We start from the raw sequence: 19,775 nt of genomic DNA, 5'->3' as shown, positions 1-19,775 counted from the left end.
TGGGAGGATACCCTGTACACAGGGCTGGCTTTATACGCAACCAAATAATGCACCGTATCGAGGTGCCCCTTGTTAAAGCGCTTCGTCGATAGTGAAAAAAAACAAAATATTTTTAATTATTAAAGAAACACGATTTATAATTTTTGTATAAATTTTGAAAAACGGCAAATGTTTATATTTTCAATCATTTTAAAGAATTACGCGTAGCCTTTCGTACAAGCTGATAAAGTAGAGACTGATAAAATTATTAACAAGCTTTAAAATTTAAAAGCATGGAAAGTAAATCTTTAAACAAACTGTGTAATTTTTATTTATTTTTATTTTTTAACGCAAATTAGGATTTCCTAAAATTCAAAGTTGCAACGAGGCCATGGTAATTTTAACAACTTCCCTGTCTGTATAGTTGGTGGAAACAAAGGCGACGTCCTTGTCTACTATACGCGCTAATCAATGCTAAATAGCATCCTTTTAAAATACTCTTTTTGCAGAGCCCGAGAAGCTACAGATGATCCAACAGTATTTGAAATCATCGGCGGCGAGTCACTCGTCGCACAATAACACGCTATCCGCGGGAACGTTTCTTCAGAGTGCTATTAGCGGTCAACAAAGTGACATTTCAACTGCATCAACGACGACGACGACGACGTCAACGACGACAGCGACAGCGGCGTTGAGCAGCAGCACCCTGATGGCAAGCGTCCTTTTAAGCGGCGATCAGTCATTTTCGGAGAGGGGCGCTCAGCCAGTCTTGGATGCTGAAACGGAAGCAACGAGCGTCAACTCTACGAGATATTGCGATGACTGTTTACACGGGGAAGTGTGCGTGGCACTCGTAGACGAAGAGGTGCCAGTCTGCAGGATCGGTCTCGATCGCGAAGATCCGACCGGATGCGCTGGTTTTTGCATCGTCAACAAGCAAAAGTGTCATCGACTCGACGTGGACGCGTTTAGGTTAGTAAACGAAACGAGTATCGACAGATACTCCACAGCCACGGGTGTCGGAATAGGGTTACCATTAGAGCCTACTTTACGTGAAAGCAAACAATGCACTGCATGGGGGCGCTTTAAGCAAAAAAGAAATGTTTCTAAAATTAATAAAGTAAACACAATTACCGCCTCTCGGTAAGTTATTATCGTGTTTCTGAGTTTTAAAAAACTGTCTACAGTTGAGTAATTTATATCGTAATATTGTTACGTAATAAAACGTTATTTCATCTTATTAGATACTTATTAACTTAAAAATTCAGGTTTCATTTATTTTTCATTTGCAAGTTGCGTGGGTTACTTTTAAAAATCGCATCTCTGGTCGAAAATTAGGATACTGGTAACCCTAGTGCGCGGAGCTGTGTTAAAATAGTTTTCTATTGTTTATTTAATCGTGTATTTTTGTCGAAAGGTGTGTGGAGATCGAGCATTACTGTTTGGACGACGAGTGGACGTGCTCGAACACGTTGTGCATCCCCCTGAACAAACATTGTGACGGTCATATGAATTGTTACGACCATTCGGACGAGTACAATTGCGGTATGTGTTATATCGCATTAGCCCAGTTTTGCGCGACCCATTACTTTCTTTTATCGGCTTTGCCGCGAGGGCTTCAGTTTGTCAGGTTTTACTATAACAATCCGAGTAATCTACCGGGTAAAGACCTCCCACGTCTCATGCGTTGCATTAGACACTTTCTATGGAACGTTTCCACTTATAGTGCACGAAAGCGATATCGATAGAGAGAACTTTTAAATTCTTATCTTGATTAAACAGTGACATCGAATAATGTAAAAAAAATAGGAAATTCTAATATAGATTTTAACGTAAATATAATTCGAATGTTACGTTCAACTCGATAAAACTTCGTGTACGCAAACCATGTAACTACAAAAAAATTTAATTAAGGTTAAAAGATCCATAATAGGGTTTCGATTAAGAAATTGTCGCAAATATTGATTTACACGGTCTAACCTAGAAAGCTATTATTTCACAAACACATATTATCGAAATATAGCGGCATACGTGTGTAACTGTTGTATACAGAATTTAGATTATTACTTTATCATTGCACAAAATCGAATGTTTTATTCTGCTTTATTAACAGCGCGTTCGTTTGTCTGATTGTCTCGACCGTTTGCGTGCGTGTAACCTCGTTTGTATAAACTTTTTGTCTCGTTCTCGTTACCTCTGTAACTTATTAAAGTTTCTGTCCCCTCGAATCATAAGGGACTGTCTTCCTTCGAAGACAATGCGAGAAGCCTACTCCGGGAATTATGGCGAATGCTATGCATGAGAAGCGGCACGAAGATTCCGAGCGATAATGCGTTGGCACGTTTGTTGCAGACTGCGATCTGGAGACGCATTTCCAGTGCGGTAACGAGACTTCCTGCCTCCCATTGGAGAAGAGATGCGACGGCAAGATAGATTGCTGGGATGCGGCCGACGAGATTAATTGCACGCTAGGTAAGATACAGGTTTGAGGTTTGTGATCGCGAGAAGCGTACGCCGCTGCTGGTTCACGAATTATCGACTGATAAATATAATTATAAACATATTGTTTCCCACGCGAATGAATAACCGTGGGTAATCGTAGGACGTTTTCCTATGTGAGATCGTCTCTAATAGTTCGTCGACCGGTAGAGTTATTCGCGTACCTTCAGCCGCCACGTTACTCCCTCTGTCTTTGTCTCTCTATCCCTCCCTACGGGTGGTGAAGGCCTTTTTCAACTTTTGTATTTGTTTTCTTTTCTTCTTCCGTAGGTCGTAATCTCGGTCGGTGTGAGTACACATAATCGTTCGTTTGGAACGTATTCAATTTTCGCATGTCACGCACGCTTGCTCTTAATTATCGCGATACGCTAAAGCTTGCTTGCCTGCTCGCTACCATGCTCGAGACACTTTCTTCGATTACGTATGCGTGCACGCACAACGATCTCTTTGATCTTGGCGTCTATGCACGCGCGCACAATGCCGCTTTTGATTTTACTCTCGACCTAACCTCGTCTCGCTCGATCGATGGCTTCTCGATGCGTGGGTCGTTGCACGCGCTCTAATATCGAAAATGCACGCGCCTAGCTGGCTGTAAATACGATCGATCGCGTGGCGCCGATTACTTACGACGGCGACTGTTTTGTGTTTGACATCAGCGTGTCCGTCCGAAAACGAGTTCACGTGCAGTAACGGGCAGTGCATATCGAAGGCTCGTTTCTGCGACGGCTTACCGGACTGTGTCGACAGATCCGACGAGCCTCACGGGTGCCAAGGACGGTGCAATAAGCACGAATTCACATGCCAGTAAGTTTTCAACGATATCGAGACCACAGACGCCGCTCGGAGATGGGATCGAGTGCACGTACCGCGAAAAACGTTTACTTTACCGCGGGTACAACTCGATTCTAACGATGCGAATTTTATCGAAGAATTCGAAATATCGAACTCGATCCCACCGCTAGAGAGAGCGTCGTGTCCCTCGGAGATTTTACATTCTCATCACGCAAGAATATTTCCTTTCTTCGCGCAGAAACAGTAGATGCATCGCAAAGGGGATGAAGTGCAACGGGATCGACGATTGCGGCGACGGAACCGACGAGAGGCACTGCAAAGATCGATTTTCTTAAATTTATTCTCGCGTTGAACGAGTCGGCGTCGTACTCGCGACACGAGGCGTACACAGTATTTTTATTACAGAGACGAATGTAATTAATGTGTATATATATATATATATATATATAAATGTATATGTAACTGTGCTGTATAGATATGCAGTGGTGCGTAATAAATCGTTTACAAGCGGTATATACTTAATCGCAGGATATAATTAGGAAACGATATATGTATATATTTTATTAATGCGTGTATCATAGGTACGATTACAAATACCGGCTTTTACTGCAACGCGAGTTGTTTAAACAGAACATTATTTTCAGATACTACAAAGTGAGATATATATATATATATATATAATATATGACGTATACAATGGTATTTGTTACCATACCATTGAACGAGAGATCTATTTGATGCACGATTCTCTAATTGTGCATCGTATTTGTACACATCTAAGAACTATGTGTATACTTCAGTTATATATATATATTTTTTTTTTGTATACAATTGATTGCCTCGCATCCGTACAAAGTCTTCGTGGGTTACGTGACCTCGAGTTCTTCGCGACACTCTGTTTAATCTCTTATCTAAATGAAAGGTTATCGGTGCGATAAATATATACAGATATATAGAACGCAAGTTTAGACGTTACTTTCGCCGTACGGTTGTTCCGTTTACCCGAAAAAAGTGCTTCCCTTGGATCCTCGTAATTTTCGAGCCACGCGTGCGAAGAGATTTATAGGAATTCGTCCGGCTCTCTCGGTGCATCGAGATCGCGATAATGAATGACTGGTCGGAAGTCTCCTCCACCGCCACTGTAACGTTGAACAACAATTAAAACGTTTAATTTCTAGTGCTACCGTGTCCGTGTACAATCGTAGAAAAATGAGAATCGGGACACGGGCTCTAAGGCGATTAACCATAACGCGCGACGTACGACCAACTGGACATAGGAATTCAAACGGAGACATGGGATATAAAATAAAATCACATACATGAGCAGTAACAAATAATTTTATTTGTTATTCCTTTTGTTATTAGGATTACAGCATCTGCCGATTTCTCCGTATCGATTTCTAACCAGAAACGCGACACGAGTTGTCTTTTTGTTCAAATACACGTTATGTATTATATATTTTTTTTTCTTTCTTTATATACATAAGTTGTCAATTCTATCCCGTGTCGAACAAGGTAAAAAATGTGCCGATGTCGTAACACATCGGATTATCTCTTTCTTTCTTTCTTTCTTTTTTTTCTTTTTTTTTTTATAGCAAACTTTACATCACGTTAAGCAATCGGCAATTTGCTCTCGTTCTACTCTGTGTATGTGTGTTACATAATTCAGATATAAATCTGCTAGCACGGAAGTCCGATATCATTTAGGATTTTTTTCATTGCCTTTAGGCCCGTACAAAAGACTCGAGAGTGGTGTGCTCGAATAAACTTAGAACATATCCATGTCTAGCTGGTCCAAGTCATTATAACTAATAAGAGGCCTCGAGGTTGAGTCCGGAGCAGCCCTGTAAAACAGCGGTATCACACCACGTTCAATAGGTCGAAAAACAATATTTTGAAACTCGACTCTGACGATTCGGATTGAACTTTTTTTTTTTTTGAACTAGACATTCAGAAGCTTCGACGCGGCGTGACGCGCGTTGCAGCTGCCTCGAAGAAGACGGTAAAGTGGTGTACGAAAAATCAAGAAAGAGATTGTCTTACCGTCCTCTATTGAAACCACCACGACTGGGACGCGGCATTCCAAATCCTCCACCAAATCCTGCACCATAGTTGGACCCATATCCTCCTCTGCTACCACCGTAACCGCTACCACCGTAACTTCCGAACCTGTATGATAAAAGCAGCTTATTTAATATCTGCTTGTTGCAGTCGTTACAGGAAACAATAGATAATAACCAATAATAATTTGCCAGATACCGTGTCGTTCGTGTGAAGTGGCAATTAGCGATATCGCGGTATTATCGTGATACATATATCTCAACACTTACGTGGTACAACCGTAAGGATTGAATCCCTCGCGTATGCCTTCTCTCGGAGGTGCTTTGTTTCCAGGATGTTCGGGAAGCTGCGGCCTCTTCGGGTCCTTCAGATAGTTGTTGAAATATTCTGCCTCCGCTTTCACTTCGGCCACTTTCTCCGCATGCTTGTTGAAAATATGTTTACGTATGAAATCCGGACCTTTGAACTTCTTCCCGCTGAGCGGGCACAGCCACTTGTCTTTCGACAGCTCTTGAGTGTTGGCTTGCACAAATTTTTCCACCTCACTGATCTGCAGGTCAAGGAAACTAATAACGTGCAACGAAGAACAATAATGCATTCTACATATAACAAAGGATACACTTCTGCGTTTTTAGCACCGAGTTTATCGAATTCTTCTTGAGACAAGGTCGCGACTGGCTGCAGGAAAGCGGACATTTTGCTCTCGAAGTTGCGACAGTATTCCGACAACTCAGTACTGGACACCTTGGCGGTCGGAGGCGATCCTCTGACGTGCATTATGCCGCATCTGTTTGGCATCTCGTCCTCGTTCGGATACTCGCAATGATTGTAATAATCCACAGAATGAACTATACGCAAGTAAAGTATCAATCTGTCCAATACCTGCAAAAACAAAAAACTTAGAAAATTATTTGTTAACCATTTGAGTTTTGGTCCTCTTCGATACATAAAATTCAATTGAACGAAAGTCAAGTATACTTTGACAAATAGTAAGAAGTTTCTCGAATAGCAAATAACGCATACTAAGAACTGCATCGATCAAGTTAACTTGTACCTTGACGAGGGTTGGATCTCTTTCGATCGGACCATCTCCGTCACCTCCGAGTTGTCCCTCCTCTTGATCACCGGACATTCCTAATAATTCTTCTTCCTCAGCTGATGCTTCTTCTATTAAATAATCGGTAATGTTCTTCAATACTGGATTCTTGGACGACAATCCAAACGCCTACGAAAATGTACGGGTGATCAATTTTAACGAAACTTCTCAAGTTCGAGGTTTGAACATAGACTTACCGCTTGCTCGACATCACGGGCACTTTGCGCGCTTCTGTTCTCTTTGTTGTCATCTTCGTGCTTCGACGCGTGATGATCGTCCTTCTTTTCTTCGTTCCAGAGACCAACTCTGTTGTCCAAATTGTGAACGATCTTGGCGCTTAGTTTGATATCGTGTCGGACTATCTGCTTATGAGACGTCAAACCGTTTACCGTTCGGATGCGACGCGAGAGATCTCGATTCACTATAGCACCCAGCTCGCAATCCCGAAGCTGTAAAGATAGTTTGATGTACATTCAACGTTTGATTAACGCATTTATTCGAACATTTGCTTTAACACTTACTCGAATATTGTTTAAGCTCCAACATATTTCTTTTATGTTTACTTGTCGTTCGAAGGACACCCAACCTCTTCTGAACCATCTCCTTTCTGGCTGAGGATCCGCTATGGCAACTCGTAAAAATCCAGGGAAGCGTTTGCACATCTGTTGGTATAAATTGTTTATACGTTTATCCGGATGAAAAGAAAATACATGTCTGTTTACATTAGGATAACAAGTAACTAACCGCCTCGACTTCCGCCTTCGTGATAGTCGGCGCCAAGTTACGAAGAAAGATGCTGCTAGTCTTGTGCAAGGCTCTAGGTTCTTTTTCCTTATCTTCGCTGGCCAAATCGATCACAGCTTCCGGTTCTATCGTAGACTTTTTAGGTTCTGACAACTCACCATCAGCTTTAGCCTCTCGATCGTCCTCTTTGTTATCTCGCGTCTCTATATTTTCGTTACTGGCATCCGCTTTTTCGGCAACCGCTGACAGAGAAATTGTGAAACTGTGAGTAGTAATTTTCTTGGAATTATATTATCGAAACTTACGAGTTTCCGCTTTAGGTGTGTCGGGTTTGTTACTGTCGCTGCCGGACGAACTACTACTGCTGCTACTGCTGCTGCTGCTACTGTTGCTATCGGTACGTTTTCTCTTTTTAGCATTAACTTCCTCCGTTTGACCTATTACACCACAATAAAACTTATGAGCATTAAAATAATAACAAGGACAGTTATTTTGTATCGAACAGGCGAAATGTAATACCTGACTCGTCTGCATCCTCGTCCTTTTTCGTGTCTTCTATACTATCTTCAGGTTTTTCAGCCTCTTCTACCAAATTCTCGTCTTTTTCTACGCTTTTTGTTTCGGCATCCACGCCTTGTCCATTTTTAAATGTTTTCTCTGTGCGCGAAGCTTCGTCTGTTTTACTTGCGTCACTGTAAAGTTCACAATAAAAATCGTACTTTACTTTTTGTTTCAATTTCTTAACAAGCATCGATCCACACCTGTTGTCGAGTTTCTTTTCAGCTCCAGCTTTCATCTTTGCATCTTCTTTATCTCTTGTGTCTTTAGATAGGATTGGATTATTTGGTTTCACATCCAAAACTTGTAAATCTTCTTCGGTACCGCCTTCCAATTTAATAACCACCGCGTCCAACAAATGTAGCAAGGCGTCAGCTTGATCGGCGTCGACCGAAACTTTGTCTATTTCTTCAATGTCGAGCATTTCCAAGAAAACTTCAACGCGTTTCTGTAAGAGAAAAATATGATAACAAAATCGTTCAACACTTCGATGAAAACATTACGTAAACGGAGTAACTGGTACCTTAAGGGCTCCCACTTGTTCCTCCTTTCTCTTCACCGACTCTTCCGGATGGTACTTTATTTTGAACCTGACGATCGACAGAAAATTCGGTATTAGCGTCGGGATAAGAAAAAATCTCTCGTCGATAGAAAAGCAAACAGACGTACAATTCGTGGATTTATCGTTCATTACGTTTGGAAAAGTCGCATTACATACAAAATAATCGTTAGTTTTAATAACTGTTCAATACAATTTTATACCGAGATTATATATATATATATTTATAAATATGGAGGAGCACAGCGCGTGCTTTTCGATTGAAACCTCTCGAGGTCGCGAACGAACTCGAGTTCAGAAATATGATTATACAACCGTGATCGACAGATCAGTCGTGACAGGTGTTGAATAAAGTATAAAAGTATAAAAGTAAAACGGTTACGTTTCCCATCCGTATTTAGAGCGAATCATTCCTCGTGATTAAGCGTTAACGCGTATCCTCTTTTCTCGAGACGATTATTTACAAGTTATCATTTTTACTGTCAACATTGTCAGTTACAGAATGAAGCCTCACCTGTAGGTCTGATATTTTTACTCGCATTCAGTTTTCTCGTTGACTCAGAGGTCTATTGTAACGATAGCGTATCTTTCGAATGTCAATAATAATTAAACGGGTTTAGAACGCGGCCTACCGCGAGCAGGTTTGGGCTTTGCGCGCCCAGCTCGCATTTCTGTTTAACTACCTAATAGACACCTCGAATCTTCTGCGATGCGCGAGACGCGGTATGCATAAAATATCGTACGAAAAAATAAACGAGCGAGGTGATCTGTGCCCAAGACATAAGGCGTTGCTGGCTGTACGCTGTAGGGATAGACAGAGCTGGTCATATTGGCTTGAAATTACCGATAAAATCGTGTCTGCAATTTAGCAAAAATTATAAAGCCACTACACCCTAACCTCCTTCTGTCCAACGTACATACGCACTCCGTACATACATACCTGGACAGAATTAAATAATTCTGTTGGGATACGAAGATTATTTCCTACAGTGGATAGGCACGATAAGCACGATAAGCACAAAATACGGTTTTGTTTATAAAAATTTTAGTTACAAATTTAGTGTTTTAGTGAACGAAACGTGTGTTAACCACTGTAGAAATTAATTTTTCTTAGATCCACACTTAAGTATGGCTGAGCTTCACATTACGTTAGGAATTATTTTAATGCACAATAAAACGAAATATACCATTCCTCGTCCTTGTGAGCAACGAAGAACTCGTTCAACTGTTGCCTCCTGAATTCCAGTTTATATTCATTATAGCGCTTAATAGCTTCCTCATCGGTAATTGTGTCTTCTTGGGTCCCAAGGAATGCTTTGAACGACATCATCGGAGGTTGAGTTTCGACATTGGAATTACTGAAGTTGCCGGCTACTTCTCGACTGCGCAAAATACAAAACGATGCTACAGACGGTTAAAAAATACACAATGTACGAACGCTACCTCAAACGAGCCAACAATCTTGGAGTAAATCTACTCCTCTTTTGCATAGTTACAACGCAACCTCTCTTTTTCATGACAACTCCTGTTTGTAAATTCAGAACAAACTAACTGAAGAAAAGAAGATCACTACAAAAAATAACAGAAGAAATACAAACCTGCTACTGTTACCATGGTTTCCATAGTGATGATTGCCATGATGGGGCGGGGGATAGTGGTCCGGTCCCCAAGAAGCTGCACCACCTCCTCCACCTCCGTAGTAATCGTGTCCGTATCTTGGCCGATCGTCCCAATCGGTCCTCATTCTTTTCATCGGAGGTGCCATCTCCTGCGATCTGGCTGGGCTGTATCTATCTCGTCCACCACCTCCGCCACCACGGTACTCTCTATAATCTGGGCGTTGTCTAGGGCGACTTGACCACTCTCTAGAATAATTCCTATCGTTACAACTACAACAGACAGTCCATATAAAGTCTCCTATTGCTGTAAGAACGCGAAACATTTCGTCGACGCAAGCAAGCATCGAACGGTCATAGATACGATAGTTACCTATCGACCCAATCGTCCCTTCTTCTGTCATCTCTGCGACCTTCTCTGGAATAGGACTCTGTCCTCTCCCCTCTAAATTTGTCTCTTCTCTTTCTATCGTACTCGTCGTCAGAGTCACCCATAGCGTAAAACTATAATGCCAAATCTGAAATACGTCGCACGTAAAAACATGTTTTTTAAGTTTCAGTCATCGACAAGCTACCGTTCTCGTCACCGTTCCGTATCAAAAAGGGGTTAAGTAAGCAGTTAGAACATATGTATTTTTTAGCACGCTTCCAGCAAGTACTTCCAATTGTTCATCATCGAAACTACGAGTCAGAGGGTACCACGCCTTTACGAAAATGCTTGATTAAGAGCCAGCCTTATGGGATTACCGATAATTTTTCGAACGAAATATTCGAATAACGCGCGAATACCGTTTTCAGAAGGTCGGAACTGCTCGCGTTTCGTTACTTCGGGAAAGTATAACGATCTTACTACAAGTAAATACGTGGAAAGTGTTGCTGTAGAATATACTGGAAACGAATTGAAAAAACTCACCTAGTTCAGGTACACCGTTAAACAAAACTAAAACTCCACCACGGAGGATTTTCGCCACCCGTTACCGTGCGTCACCAAAGTGCCCCTTTCGAGAGGCACGGCGTCAGTTCATTACAATCGATTCGCTGTCTATCGATTCCCCTTCCGTTCGAGATCCGCGAAATTCAAACCAAGTTCAGCATCAATCGCGATCACGATAAAACAATACACGATATAAGATATCCAACGTAGAAAATATTTGAAACAGTACAGAAAGAAAACACAGGACAAATACAAGATACAAAGTAAGTGACTATCTCTTGAGAAAATACATTCGAAACGTTCTCGATGAATTTTTTCGATAAGCCTTGTATTTATTTCGCAATTAACCGCACTTTCACAATAACAGTCCCCGTTCAAGATAACGATCCTTCTTATATCCCAAAATTTGAGACCTACTAGGGGGTGCGGAAGGAGTAGACCAATCACGTTGGCTAGCTCAGATAGTTGCCAAGTGGCTACCAACTAATGGGCCTCTATTGTGTCGCGGAAAATTTCACGGTCCTATCGGCTCACGGCCAATTACGACCCCCTGCAGAGTGTCGTTTGTATATATCTTCGCTCGCCGCCATGTTCTCTCTCGCACGGGTATACCCACATCATTAGCTGGAGTTCTACAATATAACCTATATTGCTTCTTTGAATATAATTGTATTCTAATTACTTTTGCCTACAGGAAAAAAAGAGAAATTTTCTTACAATAATTTCTATCGTATGTTTATAATGAAAAAAGTATCTTATATATAAATATAAATATAAATATAAATATAAATATAAATATAAATATAAATATAAATATAAATATATAAATATAAATGTAATATATGTATATATGTGTATATATATATATATATATATATATATATTATTTTACATATTTATGTTCCATATATATATTTATGATTATGGATTAGTTTGAAAAGATCTTTCGGTTCGCGATATAATTCTATAAATATTATTTACCTAATTGAGATGCGATGTTGGTAGTTATTCGATCGTTTCTCGATGAATCGTGCCGTAAATTATATCGATTGCGTTGGGTGTAACACACGTGCATTGAAAATACAACGAGATTGCAAACGAAAGACGATATAATGCAGATTCGTTTCACGACTACTTTATCGTTACATTGAAACATACTTTATGGAAGGAAAATACAGAATCGATGTATAAATTATTCGAAACCGGTATCTATTAAAACGAACTCATAAAGATATTTCGTTAAGTCGGCGAATCTTTTTAGAATTCTCAACATATCGCTTAAAAATAGTAACCGAATTGTTATCGTTTCTTTCGTTTATTAATTTGTGATTAATTTCTACTTATAAGTATACAATGTTCTACTTTCCACTTACAGATACACTCTATTTTAATTTCTACTTAAAAGTGCGCAAAACTTCTATTCACAAATACACAATATTCTAATTTTCACTCATAAATATAAAATATTCTAATTTCTACTTATAAATATACAATATTCTACTCTCCACTTATAAATACACAATACTCTAATATCTACATACGTGTACACAAAATTTCTACTTATAGGTATATAAAAATTAATCACTATGATTATGTGATTAATTTCTACTTATAAGTATACAATGTTCTACTTTCCACTTACAGATACTCTATTCCAATTTCTACTTAAAGGTACACAAAACTTCTATTCACAGTTACACAATATTCCAATTTTTACTTACAAATATAAAATATTCTAATTTCTATTTATAAATATACAATATTCCACTTATAAATTTCAATCCCCATTTATAAATACACAATACTCTAATATCTACTTACGTGTACACAAAATTTCTACTTATAGGTATACAACGTTTGCGTTGAACTGAAAATTTCAATAAATCACACAATCGTAATTGACTTATTCAGTCCTTCTTTATATATCGTATAAAATCAGTGCACTGTTCTCGGTTGACTTCAGTACCAGCTATACTGTACGAGAAATGTATTTGCATTCGAATTGACCCACACAAGTGCCTGTACATACGCAAGTAGAGGTGTCAACGCGTTAAGGATGTTGCGGACTACGGTATTCGTGCATCGTTTCGATCGATACGAATGACATCAACGTGAACTAAAATAATCTGTGCGCGACACTACGCAGAAGCAACGGTGACTTCGATGCTTGGTCAAGACTGACGACAGAGACTTCTTTCGTAGATAAATGCACCAACAATAATTCACCATTTTGAAGAGGATTTTGCGCAAAATCTTGCGTTTTCTTCTACCTACGTCTTTTTCTAATTCTTATCGAAAAATTACTCCCTCTTTTCAATATTTCTTTATCGTTCGAGATAACGATAAAAACGATAATAGACGAATCTCCTCTAAAATGACCAACTTGCTTTCGATTCTATAGTCGACCTTTTACACTGTCAGAGGAATAGTGTAAAAAAAGAAAAGTAAACAATATCGTAAGCATTGAAAGATAAACCGTGTAATGAATAATATATCCAATTAGAAAATATTTAAAATACAAGCAGAAAAAACATTTCAATGTTTGTTGGACTTTTGTCGGTTCTTCGATATTAATTTTTTCTTCCTTTTTTTATTTTATTACAAGAAATAAATACGAACTATAAAGCACAGCGTATACTTTCAAAACGAATCGATGATTTTCAACACAAAATTAATAATAAATTCAATGTTTCCATGTTCCATGTGATTTTCCACTTAGGCTACTTTTTTAATTAACATACGTGCTTTTTTCGATGCACGATATTTTAGAATAAATATCTATACATTTTTCACTTAGGCTATTTTCTTAATTAACTAGTACATACGTGCATTTTTTCAACGAATTTTTTCGACGTGCATTCTTTTCGACGACTTTATTAGAATTTCCTTTATTAAAATAAATATCTATACAGAAATTAACTTTAACGTGTGCAAAGATTGTTTAAATACACATTCGTTTAGGAATATCGTGATCGTTTTAATCAATTCGCGAGAAAAATGATCAAATTCTCCGAATCGACTTATGAAACGTGATACCTGTTCACCAGCATTGCAATTGTATATATATATATATATATATATATATATACGTAATTTACGAACATTGTATACTTATAATTTACGAACTGTAAATTACGACAATCTTCGACGAATCGATATCCGTCATAAAGAATGATAGGGGTAAGTAGTATCGATTTACCTTTCTAAGTAAATATAAATAATTTATCTTCGGAATTGTACGTTATTTGATCATTCGTGTATTAATAAACCGCGAACACTTTTTCGCGAGAGCAAAAAAATCTCTCATTTGAAAATCAATCGATTTCATCGAGACCACAAAATAAAAAAAAAGTTACGAAATTTCGAGCTCTCCGATCCTGAAAATTTAAAAAATTTCACTCGAATGCTTCACGAATCGACGACTTTATTAAAATTTCTTTCATTAGAATAAATATCTGTAGCTATATTTATATATTCGAAGCACGAAAGTTTAAAACGAGCTTATTGACACTAGAATTACCGATAGATTCCTGTACATTAAAGTGTTCTTCATACGTCTCTCGAGAAAATTAATTGTTGGGGAAAAAGAGAGACCAATGAAATTGATTGTACCTATAGAATAAGAAATGTAACGTGTTTTGAAAATATGCTATGGAAATAAAAATAAATTTCTTTGTAAAAGTAGTCGAAACCAATCATTTCGACTGATTGGTCAAAACCAATGAACAAAGTAGTGTTAATGAAAATGGATTCTTTCGATCCTCTGGAACCCTTCTAAAAATAAAAAAAATTTATAAAAAGACTTAGGAGTGGTTGTAATGAGGTACTTTGAGGGAATTTGTGCATTTTCCACGTGTAACGAAGGAAAACCTAGAATCATTGTGCAATAATATCGCGTGATCGCAGAATTATTTATAGATCGAGCGGTTCGTTAACGGCGTTTGTTCAAACGTCGATATCCTGGACACGAGATGATATCTGAATTGGGAAAAGCCACGAGCCTTCTTCTTTCGTTTAACCGAGATTTATACGATCTTCGCGATTACGAGAATGCATCACTCGAGGACGAACAGCACGCGAGCAACAAACTTCTGAAAGAAATAGAAAAGAGAAAAATCAAAGACAATGTTATCGACGAGTGAATCTCGATTGTCAACTCTTGCGATGAATCGCTAATGGAACTTAAATGGAACGACAAAGTTACGTTGGATACTTTGCGTTCTCAGTTTTAATTAATAGGTTGTTACAAGAAGTTTCGTCGTTCGATAAGTAAATGAAGCTAGGTTAGTTGTTTTATTTTTCTAAAGATGGTGCTACTGTTTGAGGAACGTGTGTGAAGTTTCGTGCAGATCTGTCGACTCGTTTGTAATAAAATTTATTAAACAAACTAGTGTATCCAAAACGTAGAACATGTGTATTTGAAATTCTGAGTACTTTTTCGGTTGGAGAAAAAATGTAGAATGAAACTTTTATTTATTTATTATAGATCTAGCCCTTACTGATAAGTTACTTGAAGTCTCATGGGACGACATAGGGGCAAAGAGGGATCGTAGTATTTTTTTTACCATGGAAAAACGACCAAATTTATTTAACAAACTAGTGTATCCAAAATGTAAAACATGTGTATTTCAAATTCTGAGTATTTTTTCGGTTGGAGAAAAAATGTAACAGTTTCTCCACAGGTGAAGTAATAAAGATGATTTTGAATGAATTAATTATGATGATTTTTATCCTTGGACTGTGTACCGTGTATTATTGCGATGCGTGAAACATAAAAATAATTATTTATTCTGTATCGCGATTAATTTTGGTTGTAGAGTCAATGCGTACTTTGAAAAGGACAAATATAAGTTCGAGTAGCCTAAAACCAAAATAGTTTATACATATTATATTTACGCTAAAATGATGCGTAAAAAGAAAGAAAAGAATATTTTGCTCTCGCGATCGAAGAATTTATTTCTTTTATGTACCAACTTCTCCTTAAAAAGGAATAATGTTCGCTGCGTTTGGAGACAAGCACGAAAGGGTTAAAGAAACTTTGGACGTTTCGAAATTAATTTTTTCAAACGTTCGGCACGTTAAATTATCGATTTCGTTCGAAAGGTAAACTCAAATCCAGACTACGTTCTTTTTCTTTTTTTTTATTATTATCTTGGTCTCTGACACGTACACCGCGACGATGCAAACAATATTTTAACATACCGTGCCTTTTTTTGCCCGCACATGTATATGTATACTCGCTCGAGCAATATTTATGTTTTAACGGACGACCTTTGTATCTATTATTTATATTTTACCATTCGATGTAGATTTACATACAACAGTCGTTTCTAGACTCGTTGGAAGGCGAGCCCCTAACAAAAAGAGAGTATTTTTATTGTACGAGCGAATTTAATTAATTCGAAATTCAGTCTCTTTTTATTTTTACTCGTTAAGAGTAAAAAATTGTTTGAAGATATTCACTGGTCGTATTTAAACGCTCGTAAAAGGCACTGGTAAATATTTGTATAATTTTCTTGAACTAAAATTTACGGGGTATTTGTGAATCGAGATAAACATTCTGTCGCTTCGCTTTTAGAGGTTAGAGTATTGTTTCGATAAATGTGACACCCGTGGTATGTGATAAATGTGATATCGAGGTACACGATAAATGTGACACTCGTGGTGTGTGATAAATGTGATATCGAGGTACACGATAAATATGACACCCGAGTACGCTATAAATGTGACTTAGAGGTCCACGATAAATGTGACACCTTGGGTGCGCGATAAATGTGACACCAAAGGTACGCGATGGATGTAACCCCGCGAGTCTACGATAAATGTGACATTTGGTCCACGATAAATGTGGCACCGAGGTATACGATAAATGTGAAATTTTATCGTCGCTACTCGCGGGTTCGAATGCAGTCAAACGATTAATGTGTACTGGTGAAACAATGCAAGGATGAACTTTTTTTTGTTATTGTCCTTTTGTCAATGAAAATACTGTTATATTTGTCAGATGAAAAGAAGGTGAAAAGAAAAGAAAAAAGAAACTTAAAGTAACTTGTAAACGAGACTCCTGACAGATTTATTATTAACTGGCATGCATAAACGATTAATAGGGTCGGAGAATGCAAAACGGGAGTACTCTGAAGTCGTAAAGATTAATAAATAAGAAATGAATAGTGCTACGTATCGAACTGTTTAAATTTTTGAATGAGAAGAAAAAAATGAGCACGAATGTCAGGGATTCGAACATCCATAGACTTCACAACACATATATACTAGGTTGTTCGATAAGTGTTGTCGCTTTTTCCATTGTAAAAAAATACTACGATACTTTGACTTTGAACAATTCTAAATATACGAACGAGTCGACAGATCTACACGAAACTTCACACATGTTCATCAAACGGTAGTACCATCTTTAGAAAAATAAAACGACCAACCTAATAGCTCCATTTCTTATCGAACGACAAAACTTATCGAGCAACCAATTATGTAGAGCTCGAAAGTCCACAAATCCTTAAAAGTCCACAATGGACTCTTTCGACTAGTTCTTTATATTTTACTCAATCGGGAGAACAAATCATCGAGGCGTACTGGAGACAAGACCTAATAAGGACCTGGTAAAGCAACTCGATAGATTTGATATTTTCAAAGTCTATGACAATCTTCTCTGGAAAATCAAGAGACTTGGAGTCGTTCACAATGTTCTAAACACGAAGAGAAAAAAATTCGTACAATTATTTTCATATTTGATTATTCTTTTTTCTTATATTGCACACTAAAGGGTTTTCTATAATTCACAATACTACAGAAGAGAAGTGTAAATTTTGTTACGTTTTATATTTTACTATTTTTCTATTTTTTTTTTTTTTTAGAAGAAACGTGTTATGTTTTATTATCCTTTGTCATCCTGTACACTAAAAAGTTCTCTATCGATCGTTTCGAAATTGATCTAAATTTCGCATCCGATATCACTATCGTGAAAATATTAAGAGTTGTAAATAATTTTCACAATTTCCTGTTGGTTTATTTCGGGTAATTTTTCCCCCATACTGAAACCCCGCTTTCTTGTTCAGGACATCGTGCAAGAAGTGTCGTTTCGAAGAGCGAAGCCTCGAGAACTTGAAAGTATCGTTATAAGTGAACCGTCTCGATATAAGTGAATGTACTTGTAAGTGTAATACACGCCTCGCATTTTGATGTAAGAGTTTAAACGAGAGAATAATGCTATCACAGCGTTTGAAAAAAAAAAAAAAAAACAAAACAAAACACGTGTACAATAGATATACAATAACAGATCAGGGAGTGTTTAATTGGATCGTAAAAGTTTCTTTCGTAAGATACGAGCCTAGAAGACAAACCAAGGTCCGATGGCTCGTCGAGCTTCGATCGATGACGCTTCGAAGATGACGGAAATAATATTCACGGCGAACAATGAGAAAATTAATCGATAAATTGGACACGTCACGATCTACCGTTTGTCTTCGTTTGAAAAAACTCGGGAAAGTCATCGAGCTGAATTCCTCGTCGACTAGACGTTGGAACAAAGTTTACGTGCGACGTTTGTTGCAACTGAACGTACAATTTTTGGACACAGTTGTCATCGAATGAAAAAACAAAGAAAATAGTGCCGATAAAGGTCAACAGAATCGACCTTCATCGACACTTTGCTTGGAAAATTAACATTCGTACGTCGAAAGTTAATTTGTTACTCGTACAATGGGATCACTGGGAATTTTTTAGCAACAATTGCGCGACGAATTTGTAGAAAATTTCCTGCGTTCTTCGATCTTCAAAAATTGATGAAAAAAAATGTTTGTATGGTACCTAACGATCACCGTGTATTTCGAGCTCCACGGAAATCATTAATTGTTTTCCATCGAATGGAAAAGAATTTGCAAACGATGAATAAGTGCAGCGGTTCGTTGGAAATTTGTTTGCGTCAAAAGTATATATCGAGGGAGTGCAGTATGCATTGAAAAAGTTTTTTTAAAAAGATTCAAAGAGCTCTCTGTAATTGTCTAAGAGTCGTTAATGTAAACATTGATGTCTCTTTGGACGGACTACGCAGGGTGTCCCAATCATAACCGGTCGATTTCAATTTCGCGTTACTTTTAAAACGTCGAACCGATTAACTTAAAAATCGACATACGTTATCTAGACAGATAGGAAATTAATCGTGGAAAAGTACACGGTGGAGGAACACGTGCAAATTATTACAAGTGTATCACGAAAAATCACGATCTTTGATGCTTTAGGTACACCTTGGCGAGTAGACGAATATTTCCGAATTTAACTTTTTCACCTGACAAAGAAATTTCATCGAAGTAAGGTTAGTCTATGTTATTAGTACTGTACTAATATTTACACATTCGTAGACGGTCCGTTGTACACATAACACAGAGTTTCCACGCTAGCATAATCCTGACACGAGAAATTAAAGATACCACCGCTTCTGCTATCATTTTGTTCGAGAGTGTAATTGGTTGTTCAATAAGTTTTGTCGTTTGATAAAACTTATTGAACAGTACTATATTGAACAGTACTGCCCAATAAGTTATCTGAACAGTACTACATTGAACAGTACTACTAATTTATCTGAACAGTACTGTACTACTTTATCTGAACAGTACTGTACTACTTTATCTGAACAGTACTGTACTACTTTATCTGAACAGTACTGTACTACATTATCTAAACAGTACTGTACTACTTTATCTGAACAGTACTGTACTACTTTATCTGAACAGTACTGTACTACTTTATCTGAACAGTACTGTACTACTTTATCTGAACAGTACTATATTGAACAATACTGTCCAATAAGTTATCTGAAGAGTACTATATTGAACAGTACTGTACTACTTTATCTGAACAGTACTACATTGAACAGTACTGTACTACCTTATCTGAACAGTACTACATTGAACAGTACTGTACTAC

The 19,775-nt window shown here is 37.8% G+C and overlaps 2 protein-coding genes across 7 annotated transcripts in view; one reads left to right on the top strand and one right to left on the bottom strand.

Annotated features, from left to right (window-relative positions):
* LOC143146583 (uncharacterized) overlaps positions 1–3,783 on the top strand; it is a 42,589-nt gene extending 38,806 nt beyond the window's left edge. The window contains exons 4-9 of one of the 2 annotated variants that reach the window (XM_076311011.1): positions 489–951; positions 1,397–1,524; positions 2,332–2,451; positions 2,749–2,766; positions 3,135–3,282; positions 3,509–3,783. In XM_076311011.1, the coding sequence (XP_076167126.1) occupies positions 489–951; positions 1,397–1,524; positions 2,332–2,451; positions 2,749–2,766; positions 3,135–3,282; positions 3,509–3,605 (974 nt within the window). In that variant the 3' untranslated portion in view covers positions 3,606–3,783. The remainder of the gene's footprint in view (positions 1–488; positions 952–1,396; positions 1,525–2,331; positions 2,452–2,748; positions 2,767–3,134; positions 3,283–3,508) is intronic. The other variant, XM_076311012.1, reaches the window with a different exon arrangement.
* A 282-nt stretch (positions 3,784–4,065) lies between these two features.
* Positions 4,066–10,901, bottom strand: Ars2 (arsenic resistance protein 2). Of its 5 annotated transcripts, none has more exons than XM_076311005.1 (16): positions 10,818–10,901; positions 10,278–10,422; positions 9,887–10,177; positions 9,476–9,670; positions 8,253–8,319; positions 7,933–8,177; positions 7,691–7,863; positions 7,477–7,608; positions 7,172–7,413; positions 6,949–7,089; positions 6,625–6,876; positions 6,386–6,556; positions 5,951–6,213; positions 5,601–5,876; positions 5,314–5,439; positions 4,066–4,409 (listed from the first exon to the last, which is right to left on the bottom strand). In XM_076311005.1, the coding sequence occupies exons 2-16, from the start codon at positions 10,397–10,399 to the stop codon at positions 4,331–4,333; spliced, it is 2,775 nt and encodes a 924-aa protein (XP_076167120.1). In that variant the 5' UTR covers positions 10,400–10,422; positions 10,818–10,901; the 3' UTR covers positions 4,066–4,330. The 5 variants fall into 5 exon arrangements, with proteins under 5 accessions (XP_076167120.1, XP_076167123.1, XP_076167124.1 ...); XM_076311008.1 differs by having other exon boundaries at positions 9,887–10,165; XM_076311009.1 differs by having other exon boundaries at positions 9,887–10,153.
* Positions 10,902–19,775: the final 8,874 nt, after the last annotated feature.

The sequence above is a fragment of the Ptiloglossa arizonensis genome, chromosome 5 (genome assembly GCF_051014685.1).
Source record: "Ptiloglossa arizonensis isolate GNS036 chromosome 5, iyPtiAriz1_principal, whole genome shotgun sequence".
NCBI classification, from domain to species: Eukaryota; Metazoa; Arthropoda; class Insecta; order Hymenoptera; family Colletidae; genus Ptiloglossa; species Ptiloglossa arizonensis.
Note: the sequence above shows the minus strand (reverse complement) of the source record. Positions and strands in the feature narration are given on the sequence as shown.